This window comes from Haliotis rufescens, unplaced genomic scaffold, assembly GCF_023055435.1.
Source record: "Haliotis rufescens isolate VD_foot unplaced genomic scaffold, xgHalRufe1.0.p SCAF_4, whole genome shotgun sequence".
In the NCBI taxonomy this organism is placed as follows: Eukaryota; Metazoa; Mollusca; class Gastropoda; order Lepetellida; family Haliotidae; genus Haliotis; species Haliotis rufescens.
The window spans coordinates 44,785,669-44,803,643 of NW_025964112.1; the positions used below are offsets into that span (position 1 = coordinate 44,785,669).

At 42.2% G+C, this 17,975-nt stretch overlaps 1 protein-coding gene across 1 annotated transcript in view; it reads right to left on the bottom strand.

Annotated features, from left to right (window-relative positions):
* The window catches only part of LOC124152335 (beta-mannosidase-like), a 45,198-nt gene extending 32,346 nt beyond the window's left edge, over positions 1 to 12,852 (bottom strand). The window contains exons 1-7 of the mRNA XM_048381919.1: positions 12,729 to 12,852; positions 8,594 to 8,740; positions 7,099 to 7,247; positions 5,991 to 6,190; positions 4,265 to 4,332; positions 3,276 to 3,445; positions 2,375 to 2,534 (exon numbers count right to left, since the gene is read on the bottom strand). Coding sequence (XP_048237876.1) covers positions 2,375 to 2,534; positions 3,276 to 3,445; positions 4,265 to 4,332; positions 5,991 to 6,190; positions 7,099 to 7,247; positions 8,594 to 8,740; positions 12,729 to 12,834 — 1,000 coding nt within the window. The 5' untranslated portion in view covers positions 12,835 to 12,852. The remainder of the gene's footprint in view (positions 1 to 2,374; positions 2,535 to 3,275; positions 3,446 to 4,264; positions 4,333 to 5,990; positions 6,191 to 7,098; positions 7,248 to 8,593; positions 8,741 to 12,728) is intronic.
* Positions 12,853 to 17,975: the final 5,123 nt, after the last annotated feature.

Genomic DNA, 17,975 nt, shown 5'->3' on the forward strand with positions numbered 1-17,975 from the left:
CAACACATTCCCCACCCACCTTGATTGTTGCCAACACATTCCCCACCCACCTTGGTTGTTGCCAACACATTCCTACCCACCTTGATTGTTGCCAACACATTCCCCACCCATCTTGGTTTTTGCCAACACATTCCCCACCCACCTTGATTGTTGCCAACACATTCCTCACCCATCTTGGTTTTTGCCAACACATTCCCCACCCATCTTGGATTTTGCCAACACATTCCCCACCCATCTTGGTTTTTGCCAACACATTCCCCACCCACCTTGGTTGTTGCCAACAGATTCTCCTACCACTTTGGTCGTTGCCAACACATTCCTCACCCACCTTGGTTGTTGCCAACACATTCCTACCCACCTTGGTTGTTGCCAACACATTCCCCACCCATCTTGGTTTTTGCCAACACATTCCCCACCCACCTTGGTTGTTGCCAACAGATTCTCCTACCACTTTGGTCGTTGCCAACACATTCCTCACCCACCTTGGTTGTTGTCAACACATTCCTACCCACCTTGGTTGTTGCCAACACATTCCCCACCCATCTTGGTTTTTGCCAACACATTCCCCACCCACCTTGGTTGTTGCCAACAGATTCTCCTACCACTTTGGTCGTTGCCAACACATTCCTCACCCACCTTGGTTGTTGCCAACACATTCCTACCCACCTTGGTTGTTGCCAACACATTCCCCACCAACATGGTTGTTGCCAACACATTCCCCACCCACCTTGGTTGTTGCCAACAGATTCTCCTACCACTTTGGTCGTTGCCAACACATTCCTCACCCACCTTGGTTGTTGCCAACACATTCCTACCCAACTTGGTTGTTGCCAACACATTCCCCACCAACATGGTTGTTGCCAACACATTCCCCACCCACCTTGGTTGTTGCCAACAGATTCTCCTACCACTTTGGTCGTCGCCAACACATTCCTCACCCACCTTGGTTGTTGCCAACACATTCCTACCCACCTTGATTGTTGCCAACACATTCCCCACCCACCTTGATTGTTGCCAACACATTCCCCACCAACATGGTTTTTGCCAACACATTCCCCACCCACCTTGGTTGTTGCCAACAGATTCTCCTACCACTTGGTCGTTGCCAACACATTCCTCACCCACCTTGGTTGTTGCCAACACATTCCTACCCACCTTGGTTGTTGCCAACACATTCCCCACCAACATGGTTGTTGCCAACACATTCCCCACCCACCTTGGTTGTTGCCAACAGATTCTCCTACCACTTTGGTCGTCGCCAACACATTCCTCACCCACCTTGGTTGTTGCCAACACATTCCTACCCACCTTGATTGTTGCCAACACATTCCCCACCCACCTTGATTGTTGCCAACACATTCCCCACCAACATGGTTTTTGCCAACACATTCCCCACCCACCTTGGTTGTTGCCAACAGATTCTCCTACCACTTGGTCGTTGCCAACACATTCCTCACCCACCTTGGTTGTTGCCAACACATTCCTACCCACCTTGGTTGTTGCCAACACATTCCCCACCAACATGGTTGTTGCCAACACATTCCCCACCCACCTTGGTTGTTGCCAACAGATTCCCCACCAACATGGTTTTTGCCAACACATTCCCACCCACCTTGGTTGTTGCCAACAGATTCTCCTACCACTTTGGTCGTTGCCAACACATTTCCCACCCACCTTGGTTGTTGCCAACACATTCCCAATCACCTTGGTTGTTGCCAACACATTCCTACCCACCTTGATTGTTGCCAACACATTCACAACCACCTTGGTTCTTGACAACGTGATCCCCGACCACTCTGGTTGTTGCCAACACATTCCCCACCCACCTTGATTGTTGCCAACACATTCCCAATCACCTTAGTTGATTACAACACATTCCCCACCCAACTTGGTTGTTGCCAACACATTCCCCACCCACCTTGATTGTTGCCGACACATTCCCAACCACCTTGATTGTTGCCAACACATTCACAACCACCTTGGTTCTTGACAACGTGATCCCCGACCACTTTGGTTGTTGCCAACACATTCCCAATCATCTTGGTTGTTGCAAACACTCTCCACACTCACCTTGATTGTTGCAAACACATTCCACACCCACCTTGGTTCTTGACAACGTGATCCCCACCCACTTTGGTTGTTGCTAACACATTACTACCCACCTTGGTTGTTACCAACACATTCACAACCACCTTGATTGTTGCCAACACATTTCCCACCCACCTTGGTTGTTGCCAACACATTCACAACCACCTTGATTGTTGCCAACACATTCACAACCACGTTGATTGTTGCCAACACATTACCACCCACCTTGGTTGTTACCAACACATTCACAACCACCTTGATTGTTGCCAACACATTTCCCACCCACCTTGGTTGTTGCCAAAAGGATTCTGTACCAGATATACGCTACGGAATCCCACCCGACGTTGTTTGCTTGACACCTCGTTGTTGCTGGTGAAGGTGACGTTGACGGTGTAGAGAGTCTGGTTCCCATAACCATTTGGCCACCATCTGTCAATTTTGTAACTCTGCAAATGACACAAACACAAGACATAAATCCTTTGTATTGTCATGATGACAACAGGTCAAGCCTACTTCAATTGTTCCTGAAATGACTGAGGGAAGTAAATCAGTAAAGTCTTTATTTTGTATAGGAGTCATCTGTTCTCACGAAAAACTGAAGTAGGGTCTGAGTGAGTATGGTTTTACGCCGCTTTTAGCAATATTCAAGCAGTATTATGGCAGGGGATACCAGTAATGGGCTTCACACATTGTACCCATGTCGGGAATCGCACCCGGGTCTTCGGCGTGACGAGCGAACGCTTTAACCACTAGGCTACCCGACCGTCCCGTTAAAGTCAGAGGCGGGCCACCCGGTAGACAAACCCTGTGTGTTAATCTAACAAAACACTCATCTACTGTGATACGTAATCTCCTTTAAGGATTCGAGCGCACGCCCGGACAGCGCACGATCGGTGGTTTGCGTCATACCAAACGACGTACAAACGACAAACAAGGTGGTACTTGTTGTTACCCTGCCTGGCGCTCGGCATAAAGGGATTAAAACAAGGACTGGCCGTCACGGAGGCAAGATACTGTGTCAGATTGGGGTATCCATGTTATCTTATTCTGCTAGCAGTACACAACCGGCATAGGACCGAGTGAGTGAGTTGGGTTGGTAAGGACACACACGCACATACATGTACGTCGCTATCGGATAAGAATGTTGAACGCGACGCTAAACCCCATTCACCTCAGCTGATACTTACGTTCGGGACTGAGACTGAGAAGACTGATGAATTGTTTGTTGGTGTGAGAGTCAGTGGCATGGACTTCACTGCTTCTGTGCCAACAACGTTGAGGGTGAGGACGCCCGACACAGAACCCCTGCTGACGTCAAAATACACGCCCACATCCAGCATCCATGGTCCTCCCGCTTCTAGAAATGTAAGAAACACAGTTAGTGTCAGAAAACCGTGCAGACAATGCACATTGTAGGTTCTATATTACCTCGTTAACAGATCCATGGACACAAACATTCACAAAGGTGACATTAAAGTAAAATTTAACTCGATTAAACACTAACGGTCAACGCCAGAGAACAACTATCTTCCCGAGGCAAGGGAGTTAACTGACTGTAAAAGAACAGTTTTCACTTGACTTTTAACATTCTACTTCAATATTAAAGACCTACTGCGTCTTCTCTAGCTTTGACGTTTTTAATTTAAACATAAACGCTTTATGAAGTTTGATTGGACAGAAATAAATATTTTATGGTTTCATATATTTGAGTGATCCTTTGTTAACCATCTTCTTTTAAGTCCATTGGCAGAGCCATGACAACATGGACAAGAATTTGAGGAGGATCCCCACACATACATGTATTTACATGTATATACATGTATAGTTCAACCCTTATGGATCAACTAGGCATGGCTCCAAAATGGTCGCAGTGGGCGTGTGGTTTCAGATGTGCAGTTATTTATTCTAGACAAACACCCAACAAATGAATCTGGCCCCTAAAGTATCTTACTGAAAGGGTACCAACGAGAACTCCGCATTGCCAGTCATGTAACCCAAAATGTTACTGCTTTGAGCAACCAGTTGAAAGACTAACCCCTAACCCCGAAACACTAATTTCAGTGCACTGCCATCTTCCCGAGGCAAGGGAGTTAACTGACTATAACAGTCCTTATAGTCAGTTAACTCCCTTGCCTCGGGAAGATGGTGCACCGCTCGTTTTCTTACAATTCAGTACCTCTTGTCGTTGCAACTGAGAGTTCACGAATCACGGCAGAATTGAAAGCTTGGACGTAGATGCTTTTCCTACAAGGTAACAAGGACGGTGAACATAGTAATGGTTCTTTGTAATTAACTGAAGGCATACTTACATGTTGACTTTCATTTCTTATTAAATCAGAATTGTAATAAGGGGTAATAATGACATTTCTTATTTTCTGTAATTCTTAGGATCGCCGCTACATGCCTATGCACCTACAGTGGTAACTGATTCACTCACAAATAGCGATTCTCTCAGATCTGTCACCGAGGCTTCACCTTTTTCAATCAAAGAATGAAACAAGAGCAAAGTTTGCTTGTCATTTTAAAAAATAAAAGTACCTACAAATACAACAGGATAGAACTGTGAATAGTTTTCAAGAACAAGTGAAGACGTTGGTATGGCCTCTGAGCATATATTAAACGTATTAAACTTACCCTTTAGCAAATTATACCGAAACGAAAACAATATTCAGTTCCACAATTTCTCAAGTTACTTTTTCCTACTAAAGTTACTTTGAAAGTGGAAAATCTGTTCACCATTCCCAACATATGTAGCCTGGTTAACGCATTTGTATAAAAAATGTAAACTAAAACTTAGAAAGACGCGGCCTCGTAATTAAACTTACCATATTCCCTGTTTTGGTAAGGACGTCCTCCAGTTCCTTGTGCTTACCATATTCCCTGTGTTGGGAAGGACGGTCCCCAGTTCCTTGTGCTTACCATATTCCCTGTGTTGGGAAGGACGTCCTCCAGTTCCTAAAGCTTACCATATTCCCTGTGTTGGGAAGGAAGGCCCCCAGTTCCTTGTGCTTACCATATTCCCTGTGTTGGGAAGGACGGTCCCCAGTTCCTTGTGCTAACCATATTCCCTGTGAGGGAGGAAGGTCCCGAGTTCCTTGTGCTTACCATATTCCCTGTGTTGGGAAGGACGGTCCCCAGTTCCTTGTGCTTACCATATTCCCTGTGTTGGGAAGGACGGTCCCCAGTTCCTTGTGCTTACCATATTCCCTGTGAGGGAGGAAGGTCCCGAGTTCCTTGTGCTTACCATTTTCCCTATGTTGGGAAGGAAGGCCCCCAGTTCCGTGTGCTTACCATATTCCCTGTGTTGGGAAGGAAGGTCCCGAGTTCCTTGTGCTTACCATATTCCCTGTGTTGGGAAGGAAGTCCCCAAGTTCCTTGTGCTTACCATATTCCCTGTGTTGGGAAGGAAGGTCCCCAAGTCCATGTGCTTACCATATTCCCTGTGTTGGGAAGGAAGGCCCCCAGTTCCGTGTGCTTACCATATTCCCTGTGTTGGGAAGGAAGGTCCCGAGTTCCTTGTGCTTACCATATTCCCTATGTTGGGAAGGAAGGCCCCCAGTTCCTTGTGCTTACCATATTCCCTGTGTTGGGAAGGAAGGTCCCCAGTTCCTTGTGCTTACCATATTCCCTGTGTTGGGAAGGAAGTCCCCAAGTTCCTTGTGCTTACCATATTCCCTGTGTTGGGAAGGACGTCCTCCAGTTCCTAAAGCTTACCATATTCCCTGTGTTGGGAAGGAAGTCCCCAAGTTCCTTGTGCTTATCATATTCCCTGTGTTGGGAAGGACGTCCTCCAGTTCCTAAAGCTTACCATATTCCCTGTGTTGGGAAGGAAGTCCCCAAGTTCCTTGTGCTTACCATATTCCCTGTGTTGGGAAGGAAGGTCCCCAGGTCCTTGTGCTTACCATATTCCCTGTGTTGGGAAGGACGGTCCCCAGTCCCAGCTGAAAGAACACTGCTCCTTTCTGATCATGTTGACATGACATTCTCCGTTCTGTACCTTGTTGGGACAATCGCCGGGAATGTCATAGGCAGAAGCATTGGCCTTTTGAGCAGCAACTGTTACAGCAGACTCAAAGTCAATACGGATAGTGTTGTCTCCAACCTGGTGAAACATAGCACATATAGTGAGTGAGTGAGTGAGTGAGTGAGTGAGTGGGTGGGTGAGTGAGTGAGTGAGTGAGTGAGTGAGTGAGTGAGTGAGTGAGTGAGTGAGTGAGTGAGTGAGTGAGTGAGTGAGTGAGTGAGTGAGTGAGTGAGTGAGTGAGTGAGTGAGTGAGTGAGTACCAATGTCAGGAATCGAACCTTGGTCTTCGGCGTGGCGAGCGAACGCTTTAACCACTAGTGACAAGCTAGTGAAAATTGTGACTTTTTTAGGATTAGAGTATTATTAATTGTTCAGGGTAAGATAGCATAAGGCTTAAAAAGGAAATATTTCTCGGGCATCGGCGCGTCATTTTAAATCCTGGGTGCTGTTTTTTTATTGCCAACAGAAATATATGAAGTATACTTTATTATCAATAAAATAACATAACATTGAATTTAACAGCCCATTGTAACGTTTTTCCAGTTGTGTTTCCTGGCATTCTTGGTAGGAAGTAAACAAAAATGGGAAAAATGTGCCCGAAAAACATTTACTTTGATGGGCATTTAGAATATATACTCAGTTGCATCATCTCTAAGACATCAGTCAAGAAGGGTTTCATTTCAGCATTGGTGGTGGGATAGGTCAGGTCATGCGTGAATACCCAGATACTGTAAAATACGTTTATAACGAACACGCTTATAACGAACTGATATATATTACGAACTTAATTTTTGGTCCCGTCCAATTTCTGTATAGATGTTGTATATACTAATAACGAACTACGGTTATAACGAACTAAAATAAGTCGTCCATTTGAGTTCGTTATAACTGTAGTTTACTGTAGGTAAAATGATGACAATTTGGATGGACAGAAATAGAATGGTTGTCAAGTTTATGTTCTTAAAAAGTGTCACAAACATTCTAACCTTTGCAGCTTGTTTAATGTCGTAGACATATTGGACAAACATGTTCTCTGATGTCCCGACCTTCTGGTCGTTGATGAAGACGGTTGAGAAGGTGTCCAGACCGTCACAGACAAGATGGAGGGCAGAGGCAGCCAGGTCTGCTGAACTCACTACAAAACATCAGATGTAGTAATGACCTCATACAAAACATCAAATGTAGGATTGACCTCATACAAAACATCAGCTGTAGTAATGACTTCACAAAAATACATTCGATGTAGTAAAGACCTAATACAATACATTCGATGTAGTAATGACCTCAAGAAATACATCAGATGTAGTAATGACCTTATACAAAACATCAGATGTAGTAATGACCTTATACAAAACATCAGATGTAGTAATGACTTCACAAAAATACATTCGATGTAGTAAAGACCTAAAACAATACATTCGATGTAATAATAACCTCATACCATACATCAGATATAGCAATGACCTCATACGATACATTGGATGTAGTAATGACCTCATACAACACACCAGATGTAGCAATGGCCTCATACAATGCATTCGATGTAGTAATGACCTCATACAGTACATCAGATGTAGCAATGACCTCATACAATACATTGGATGTAGTAATGACCTCATACAATGCATCAGATGTAGTAATGACCTCATACATAACATTGGATGTAGTAATGACCTCATACAAAACACTGGATGTAGCACTGAATTCATACAAGACATCAGATGTAGCAATGAATACATAAAATACATCAGATGTAGTAATGAATTCATACAAAACACCAGATGTAGTAATGACCTCACTAAAATACATTCGATGAAGTAAAGACCTAATACAATCCATTCGATGTAGTAATGACCTCATACAAAACAGCAGATGTAGTAATGACTTCATATAAAACATCAGATGTAGTAATGACCTCACAACATACATCAGATGTTACAATGACCTCACTAAAATACATTCGATGTAGTAAAGACCTAATACAATCCATTCGATGTAGTAATGACCTCATACAAAACAGCAGATGTAGTAATGACTTCATACAATACACCAGATGTAGTAATGACTTCATACAAAACATCAGATGTAGTAATGACCTCATACAAAACATCAGATGTAGTAATAACCTCTAAAAAAACAAAAACAAATCGTATTTCTGTAAATAATGCCGGACCAAGTTGCATGCAAATGGTAAGTGTCTTTATGTTTAATATGTCATATATTCAAATGATCTACCTTATATATCTAAAATTAACCTTATACAATTTATACCATGTTGTGCCCACAGCTGATGTTTTGAGAAAAGATCATCCTTCCGTCATAGATTAAAATCGATCATCGGACTGTTGTTTCGTCATCAGTTTTAGGAACTAAACAGTGTCTTATTGTTGATATATGTTATGCTACTTTCTTTCATGTTAGATCACATGTTGTCTGTGTTCTTATAATCAGTTAATGACGTGGCTCTCGTCCTGCTCTTACACTGAAAGGTACGTGTGTACGTCCAGTCTTCTCGTCCAATCCATCGTAGTTTGACATCGTTGTCCCGGTACAGCGGATCTGGAATCAGCTTGTTGGTGTACAGAGCTGTGTACATGCTCCCTGGCACACTGGCAGGGATCCTCTCACCTGGAACAACCACTATTCTTGCAACACAGGCGAGGCGAAGAACGCAAACAATACTTGATGGTTGCACTGTTTCAATAATGTGTTTACAAAAACTTAATAAATGTGTTTATATGAGGTGTATAAATGCTTGAATTCTTTTCTTATTGGGTCTGAATTTTCTTCCTTCAACACAGAATCCTTATGCTTATACGAAACGACCTTTTGATAATTGAAAAAAATAAAACGTCCCCGAAAATTCTTGAAAAAAATAATTATGCTTCAGACTGTTGAAAAAAATTGCCTGCCACAAAAATTACATTGTTGCAAGGTGTTTTAAAAAAATTAGAATTCAGGCGCTCGGTATTAAACAAAATACTAAATCCCGAAAAAGAGTACACACTGGTATAAACTGCTGGGGATAGAATGGCATCAATCGCCATTCATTAAAAGCAACAAGGCTTTATGTGCAGCAGATAATCAGCAGCTTTTAGAATAAATTATCTGTGGATAAGTGTTATAATTTGTGCGCGCCTTGTACCATATGTTCCAGTGATATGGTTTGGTGGCACGGGTGGCCCAGTCGTCTAAGGGGCCGCGATTCGATGTGCAGAGTTGCGTCCCTTCGGCACGCCAGAAACCTATGATTGTGGGTCTGAATCCCGGTTCGCCCCGATTATGTTTCTAGGTTTGTCAGCACCATACCCGTGCTTATATGTTTCACCAAAGTGATAAACGTCTGAGACCTGCATCACTTCGGGCTTTCCTCCCACATTAAGCTGACACGCCGTGATGTTACTGGAATACTATTAAAAGCGGCGTTAAACCCAACTCACTCACTCACTCCTGTGATGTTGTTTTTCAGGTGGGGCAGGATACGCTCGCCCTTTCGCGAACACCTGGTATCATCACGATTGGATAGTGATTGATAAACACATGCTCATTTTATAGTCGGAATAGTACGGAGGACCCTTCTCCCGTATATATTTCTTATGGTTATAAGCTTACCGTCAAACAAGCACATAAGGATTCGCTCCTAGAAGTCGGAATCCTAGATTGGACTCTGCTTTTAGCAGATATGTCTTATGATTATTTAAAAAGTTCTGTATGTGTTTTTATCGGTCTCTGTTAACCCTCAACATGGCTTTGAGTGGAATGTAGAAGCGATACACATAAGGAAGAGAATTTATGGATGTCAACTCCTTCATCAGGTGAAGAGTAAGTATATACTCCGAAACGTTATGTTTCTCATAATAAAGAAGTTGGCATCTATAAATTCTGACAACGGTATAAGGATCTATACCGAAACGTCACCTTTTACAGTATTAAAGAAGTTGTTATCCATAAAATTGTGTCTACCTTGTCATCCGTCAACTTCTAAGTAATGCCTATAAAACAATTTATCTATAAATTACCTTCCTTGTGCTATTTCTTGTAGCCTTGAGTGAAATAAAGTTCAGTTCAGTGGCTTTTATTTTTTTGAGAATGTGTATTATTACTTCATTTAGAATTACCGTATACTCTATTCATTAATCTCCTATTTGTTCCTGATTAAATATCCATGTGCCATGAAGACGCATACTAAGTTTCAACTGCAACCGTATGACGGTGTCAGAGAAGACATTTACCTAAGCCATGCTGCTACATGTACGTTAGCGATGACAAACCTCTCTCTGAAACATTCGGTGTAAAAGTATATAGGCCAAGATAAATCTAAATGCATTGTATCTTACTATCTCTGACAACATCCAGTGAAAATTTATATTAAAAGCAGTAGTGTTCATTTCCATAAATACATGCTTACATAGCCGGAATCGTACATTTCTTATGGTTATGACCGCCTCCGTGGTCTTGTGGTAGAGCGTCCGCCCGGACTGCGGAAGGTCAGGGGTTCGATCCCCGGCCGCGTCATACCAAAAGACGTTAAAAGATGGTAGTTGTTGTTACCCTGTCTTGCGCTCGGCATTAAGGGGTTAAAACAAGGACTGGTCGGCTCGGAGTCAGTATACTGTGTCTGAGTGGGGTATTCATGTTAAACTGCGGCATGGTATCTCAGTGAGCTAGCACTATAAATCGGCATCAGTCCGGATTCGTACAAGCAGCCACACACATACACGTGCATGCACGTCGCTATATAAGTGCAATAATCTTGGACGCGACGTTTAACCCCATTTCACCTCACCCTAGCTCTTATGGTTATGGAAACGGTTTTGATTTTGAATATTAATATATTTTTGGATTCGCTGGGTTCATTTGATATCCAAAGTAACCAAAACAATAGTTTCATATAATGATAATTCATATCCCTATATGTACAATGATAACATGGATAGGTCAGGCCAGATATGCTTTTTCCGGATGAATTGAACTGTCAGCTGATAAATCAGCATCAAAGGTATCAGGACAGCTACATTTTGTTTTTTGTTAATGCCGCACTCAGGAATATTCCCTCTATATGACGGCAGCCTGATTATGATTGACTCTGGATCAAACAAACCAGTGACTGAAAACATGAGCAAGACTCACGCCATATAAGCAACTTGATACGTCATCAGCCATGTCACAAATCTGACCCTCCATTTCTATCTCGAAATTTCTATGGAGTATCTGATCTTTATATATTTGTCATAAAACGACGTACAATGTACAATGCAGTGATATAGTTTTTGTTTGTTGTTTACCGCCGCACTCAGAAATATTCCAGCTGTATGACGGCGGTCTGTAAATAATCGAGTCTGGACCAGACAATCCAATAACGAGATCAGGTGGTCAGGCTCGCTGACTTTGTTGATGCACGTCATCGTATCCCAATTGCGTAGATCGATGCTCATGATGTCAATCACTGGATTGTCTTCTCCGGATTCGATTATTTACAGACCGCCGTCTTATAGCTGCTGGAACGTGTCTGAGTGCGGCGTTAAACAACACACAATCAAACAAACAAACAAACATAAGACAAACATTCTCAATTTGACAGATACAAACACCACTGCATTCATAGCATGCTGCAGATCTACTTATTGGGTATGTTAATCTATCACCGTGGTCAGACTAAGCAAATCTAGATCTTGGTCGTATGACTTTGTGATAAGTCTAACCTGATTGTTATCTTAAATATGTTATTGTGTCAAGGCTACTTCAAGAAGCTTTTATAATTATCTGGTATTCCAGAAATGATTTTGAGCGAATGTTACACTCGGCGAAAAGCACTTTCACAAATAGATTATATAAAATGAATTATCTATGCAGAGATGTGCGTCCAGTACGCAGAAATGTATAGAATGGACGCAGAAAATGATTTAGTGCGTCCTCTTGACAAGAAATATAAAGGTCCTGTTACTAAGGCAATTATCAAATCTGACAGAACAGTACATCTTTTAATTACTTTACAGGACCCTCTTTTGTCACTTTTATTTACAGACTCACCAAAGAAATTATTAAATTTCAATGTTACTCATTCTGATACAGCATTTCTGCTCTCATTTCTTTAAAAAGAATAATTAATGTCACTAAATATATTACAAAGAGTCATTTAAACTTTCCTATTAACTATATTTGCATCAAAAATAGGTTCCGTTTAACGGGTCAGTTGCTTTTACAGGAAAGACGGAGTATAGTCCAAAATATGACAAATGTAAAGATGAAACACGTCAGTAACTTTAAACAATAGGCGTATCGCTGTAATCGATTATAGAATGTTTGACCTAGGAATCTATGCCGTTCATAACACAGAAATAAGGAAGCGTGAATAATAATGAATAAAGTCAACAAAACCCTCGATTGTACGATTCCGACAATATCCCGAGCATGTGTTCATGAATCACTATCAAATAGTGATGATACCATGTATTCGGAAAAGGTGAGCGTACACAATGGTTAGCTCCCGTCACAAACACATGCAAAGGCAAATCAATGAATCAACGAATGAGCTGTTACGCAATGTATTGTAAACACTTGCCGTGTGCCTTGTATAAGACTAAAGACAATGACATCTAGCAAGAGTGCTCCTCACCTCTACCATTGCTCAGAAGAGTCCAGGTTCCAGTCAGATCAATAATAGAAGCACGAGAAACCGATACAAGAACAGCAATCAACGTGCAGCTGAAAGCCCCCGCCATCTTGTCATGTGACAGCCAGTCGGCTTATCGGTCGTATCTACAAGTCACGTGACTTCCATGGATGATTTCATGTAAATATCGCTTCTATTGTATTATATATCGGGACGGTGGGGTAGTCTAGTGGTTAAAGCGTAGGCTCGTCACGTAAAAGACCCAGGTTCGATTCCCCACATGGGTCGATATATGAAGCCCATTTCTGGTGTGATATTGCTAAAAGTGGCGTAAAACCATACTCACTCACTCGCTCTATTGTACATCACAGTGATTTAAGTAGGTGTGCTTTAACACAGTTCAAAATAATGTAGTTTTTATTTTTGCTTCAACACAAAAGCATTACAAAAGATTTCATTTGTAATTTGTTTTGTTAAATTGTTGTTTAACGCGTCACCCAACAATAGGCTAGATGTATGACGGCGGCCTGAAAGAGAATTCTAGATCAGACAATCCAGTGATTGATATTATGAGCATATGAACTTACCAACAATCCATAAAGTCGACTCGTACAACAAGCATAGATTACTGGGGACCTATTTTAATCCGGAATCCCCACTTGGTCCATGTGTGAGAGGAGCGGTGGGGTTGCCTCGTGATTAAAGCGTTCACTCGTCACGCCGAAGACCCTGGTTCGATTCCTCACATCTTCGGGCATCCCCTGCTGTGATAGTGCTGGAATATTGCTAAAAGCGGTGTATAACCATACTCATTCACTCCATGTGTAAGTTAACAGGGAAATCAGGGGTGTATATATCTCAGTAAATTATTGATCTTCACAACTGAGTCAAAAATTGCACACACGAGTTATTACCATCGGAAATACCAACAGTCATATTCTTCGAAAAACTGTTTTCCTTTAAAAGATTATAGAGTTGGAGTTGTTTTGTTGTAGCAAGGGTTGTTATTTGGTGTTTCTTTATCTTAGTACAATTCTCAACTTACTGGTATCAGTTGCCCACCTTGAGTGAGAGAGTTAATTTTAACGCCGCTGTCAGCACCATACCAGCATCGTGATGATCTGGACAATCCAGTGTCTGAACGCATGCACAACGATCTGAGCAATGGCGTGATGCGACTCAACCCCGCTCAGACACAGTATACATTCTCTGATTCGACCAGTCCTTGTAGTCTATGTCTTTCAAGGTATTTTGGTATGAATCGTCCATAATTGTCAGAGATCAGAGCTCCTTTAACGACAGCTATCTGGTCAGACCACAGGGGCTTGTAACGCAAAACAAAATGGCGACTACAAGATAAATGGTCACACACAGTGTTGATAGATCCTTTTCTGCAGTATACCGACACTGGGTGTGACCATATATCTTGTAGCTGCCATTTTTTGCATTACAAGCCCCAGTGGGTCAGCCGCTCCATCTACAGAGGCGGCGTTGATGACGCCATCAGCTTGACAACATTTCGAAACATTTCAGGTTAAATGAATACAGAAGAAGTTTGTGATAATCATATATTTAATAAAACAATACTTCAAAATTTCAACAATTGTAGATGAAGTTTGCATGAGCTCAACAGTAATGTATGTTTGAACATCTATTAAGCATCTCTATGAACAGTGATATAATTCATAGGATATACACTGAAGAAAAGAGTTAGGGATCATGAACATATTTGGATTTTTTTTATCAATATTCCAGCAATATCACGGCGGGGGACACAAGAAATGGGCTTCACACATTGTACCCATGTGGGGAATCGAACCAAGGTCTTCGGCGTGACGAGCGAAGGCTTTAACCACTAGGCTACCCCACCGCTGGTTTTTCGAAGACTGAGCACACAATTTCATAAAAATATTCCCCAAAATATTCATGATCCCCAATATTTTTGGGTAAGTATACTGAGAAAGGCCTTGTCCTGACAGTAACTGTCATGGTCATCAACTGTGTTTACTTAATGTGTGAAATCTAAAAACATATTGAAAGGTAACAATTATTTTCACCTCAACTGTCACTCAACATGTATATATTGGTTTCAATGTGTTTTCAACATAAATAAATAACAGCAGGATTATTTTCATCTTTAGCTTTGACGAAATTTTGACAGGACCACTTCCATAAATTATGTGGTAAGGATCCATTCCTATATTCTGTAAAAAATATAGATGTGGTACTTCTGATATGGTAATCACATTCTAAATTATGTTAACAGATTTTTGCAGAAATAAAATGTTTTGATGTAGCTGTTGTGGGATGTGGTTGTCAACAAATAAAAAGTATTCAACATGTATATAAAAACATGTCATCTCAAATATGATAAACATTTCCGGTCTTTGAATGTCAATATATACTACTCAAAAGACGTTGAGGACTACCTGATTCTTTCAAATTACGACAATTATTCTGTTATGCCATGACGGTCGGTTGGTTGGTTGTTTAACACTGCACTCAGCAATATTCCAGCTATATGACGGTGGTCTGAAAATAATCGAGTCTGGACCAGACAATCCAGTCATTAATATCATGAGCATCGATCCACGCAATTGGTATCGATGACATGCATCAACCAAGTCAGCGAGCCTGACCACCCGATCCCGTTAGTCGCTTTTACAACAAGCATAGTCACCTTTTACAGCAAGCATGGGTTGCTGAAGACCTATTCTACCCGTAATCATGGGTCTATGCCATGACAGATTAACTACAGTAATATGAAGGAATCAGGGTAGTCCTCAACTTCTTTTGAGAAGTGTCATGGAAAGGTGAGGTGAGGTGAAATGGGATTTAAGGTCGCATCAAAGGTTATTGCACTTATATAGCGACCTGTGTGTGTGTGTGTGTGTGTGTGTGTGTGTGTGTGTGTGTGTGTGCTTGTACTAGTCCGGACTGATGCTTATTTATAGCGCTAGCACACTGAGTTTAACATGAATACCCCAATCAGACACAATATACTGACTCAAAGCCGACCAGTCCTTGTTTTAGCACATTAATGCTGAGCGCCAGACAGGGTAACAACAAGTACCATCTTTTAACGTCTTTTGGTGTGTGTGTGTGTGTGTGTGTGTGGGGGGGGGGGGGGGGGGGCACGGGTGGCCCAGTCGTCTAAGGCACCGCGATTCGCTGTGCAGAGTTGCGTCCCTTGGGCACGCCAGAAACCTATGATTGTGGGTTCGAATCCCGGTTCGCCCCGATTATGTTTCTAGGTTTGTCAGCACCATACCCGTGCTCGTGGGTTTCACCGAAGTGGTAAACGTCTGAGACCTGCATCGCTTCGGGCTTTCCTACCACATTAAGCTGACACGCCGTGATATAACTGGAATACTGTTAAAAGCGGCGTTAAACCCAACTCACTCACTCTTTTGGTATGGCTCTCCGGACGGACACTCTACCACTGGACCACAGAGGCAGTCTTCATGGATAGGCTCAAGGTAGGGGTCCTAAGTGACTTCAAAAAGACTTCAGAAAGCCTGAATGGGAGGACGATACCAGTGCATTAGACCTAATTGGTGTAACTGAATGAAGGAATAATATTCAACTGTTCTAGGGTTTTAGGTATGGCAATAGTATCACAATTGTTCATGAACACCTGGTATCATCACTGTTTGATAGTGACTCAAAACCAGATGCTTATGATATAGAAATTTCTCATGATTATGAAAAGGTTTTGGTAGTTAATTCATACGACCAAACAAACAAGGAGGTATCTATGTCCTTCCAAGCTTAAGCATCCATGCTGATACGTCTTCTCCACACAGGAACGAAGAATGACCTGGGTCATGTTACACAAAACCACCTTAGCCTTAGTGTTAGTGAGTGAGTTGGGTTTAACGCCTATTTTAGTTATAATACCCGAGGCAGCTTGATGTGGGAGGAAAGCCTGAGGTGAAGAGGTCTCAAACATTTACCACTTTGGTGAAACCGTAGAGCATTGGTCTGGTGTTGACAACCCAAGGAACATCATCGGGCGTCCGGGAATGGTAACTACAATTATAGGTTTCTGGAGTGCCCAAGGGATGCAACTCTACACAGCTAATTGCAGCCCCTTAGACTACTGGGCCACCCATGTCTACCCTCAGCCACAGAGATTTCTTATAATTTTGGAAATTGTTTTGGTGCTTTCTGTGATTAAAAAAATTAACTATTGGGCTACTATTGAAATTCTATCAGTGCACTATGCTTGTATGTAGAAAACCTTTACCTTCACACGTTAAACCCAGCTCATCCCCCATGTCAGTGGTTCAGTGGATTGCAAGGAAGGTTGTGGAGAAATTGAACATAGCCATTAGGAGCAGGGAATTGTGAGTTTGAAACTAAAGTTTATCTATATAAGAATTATTTTTTTTTCAATTCTACAGAAGGTTGTGAACTTTGAGGCAGATCTGTTTGAGAACAATTTAATGAGTGAGTGAGTGAGTGAGTGAGTTGTGAGTGAGTGAGTGAGTTGGGTTTAATTCTGCTTTTAGCAATATTCCAGTTATATCGCGGAGTGTCAGCTTGATGTGGGAGGAAAGCCCAAAGTGATGCAGGTGTCAGACGTTTACCACTTCGGTGAAACCCATGAGCACAGGTATGGTGCTGACAAACCTAGAAACATAATCGTGGTGAACTGGGATTCGAACCCACAATCATAGGTTTCTGGCGTGCCCAAGGGATGCAGCTCTGCACAACGAATTGCGGCGCCTTAGACGACTGGGCCACCTGGTGCCCCCAGAACAAGTTAGTGAGAGGTCCTGATGAGACTGAAAGACGGTCTTCCTGGCAGAAAGTTCAGGGATAATGTCTGTAGGATATTTACAATAGGAAGAACTTGATTTGGAATTTTAAAAGAAGCTGAATGTTAACAAGACGATGATTCCGAAGTTGTGTACGTGTCTAAGGTACCACACTGCCGTATCTGCCCTGCAAGAATGGCATGGGTGATTTGTACACATGTGAAAAGAAGAACCAGACCGATTCACACATTGTTCTTGGTACGATTATTGTCATTCTATGCTCAAATATGGGAGTAATGAGTATGGTTCTCCTCAGTGTCTGAGTGTGATTCAAGTTAAACCCTGACTGGTATCTCAAACTGCAGCATGGCATCTCAGTGGGCTAGCACTATGAAATTGGCATGAGTCTTGACTAGTACAAGCGTGCATGCTCGCAGGCGTAGGCGCACACGCACACATACACACACTGTCGCTATATAAGTTCAAT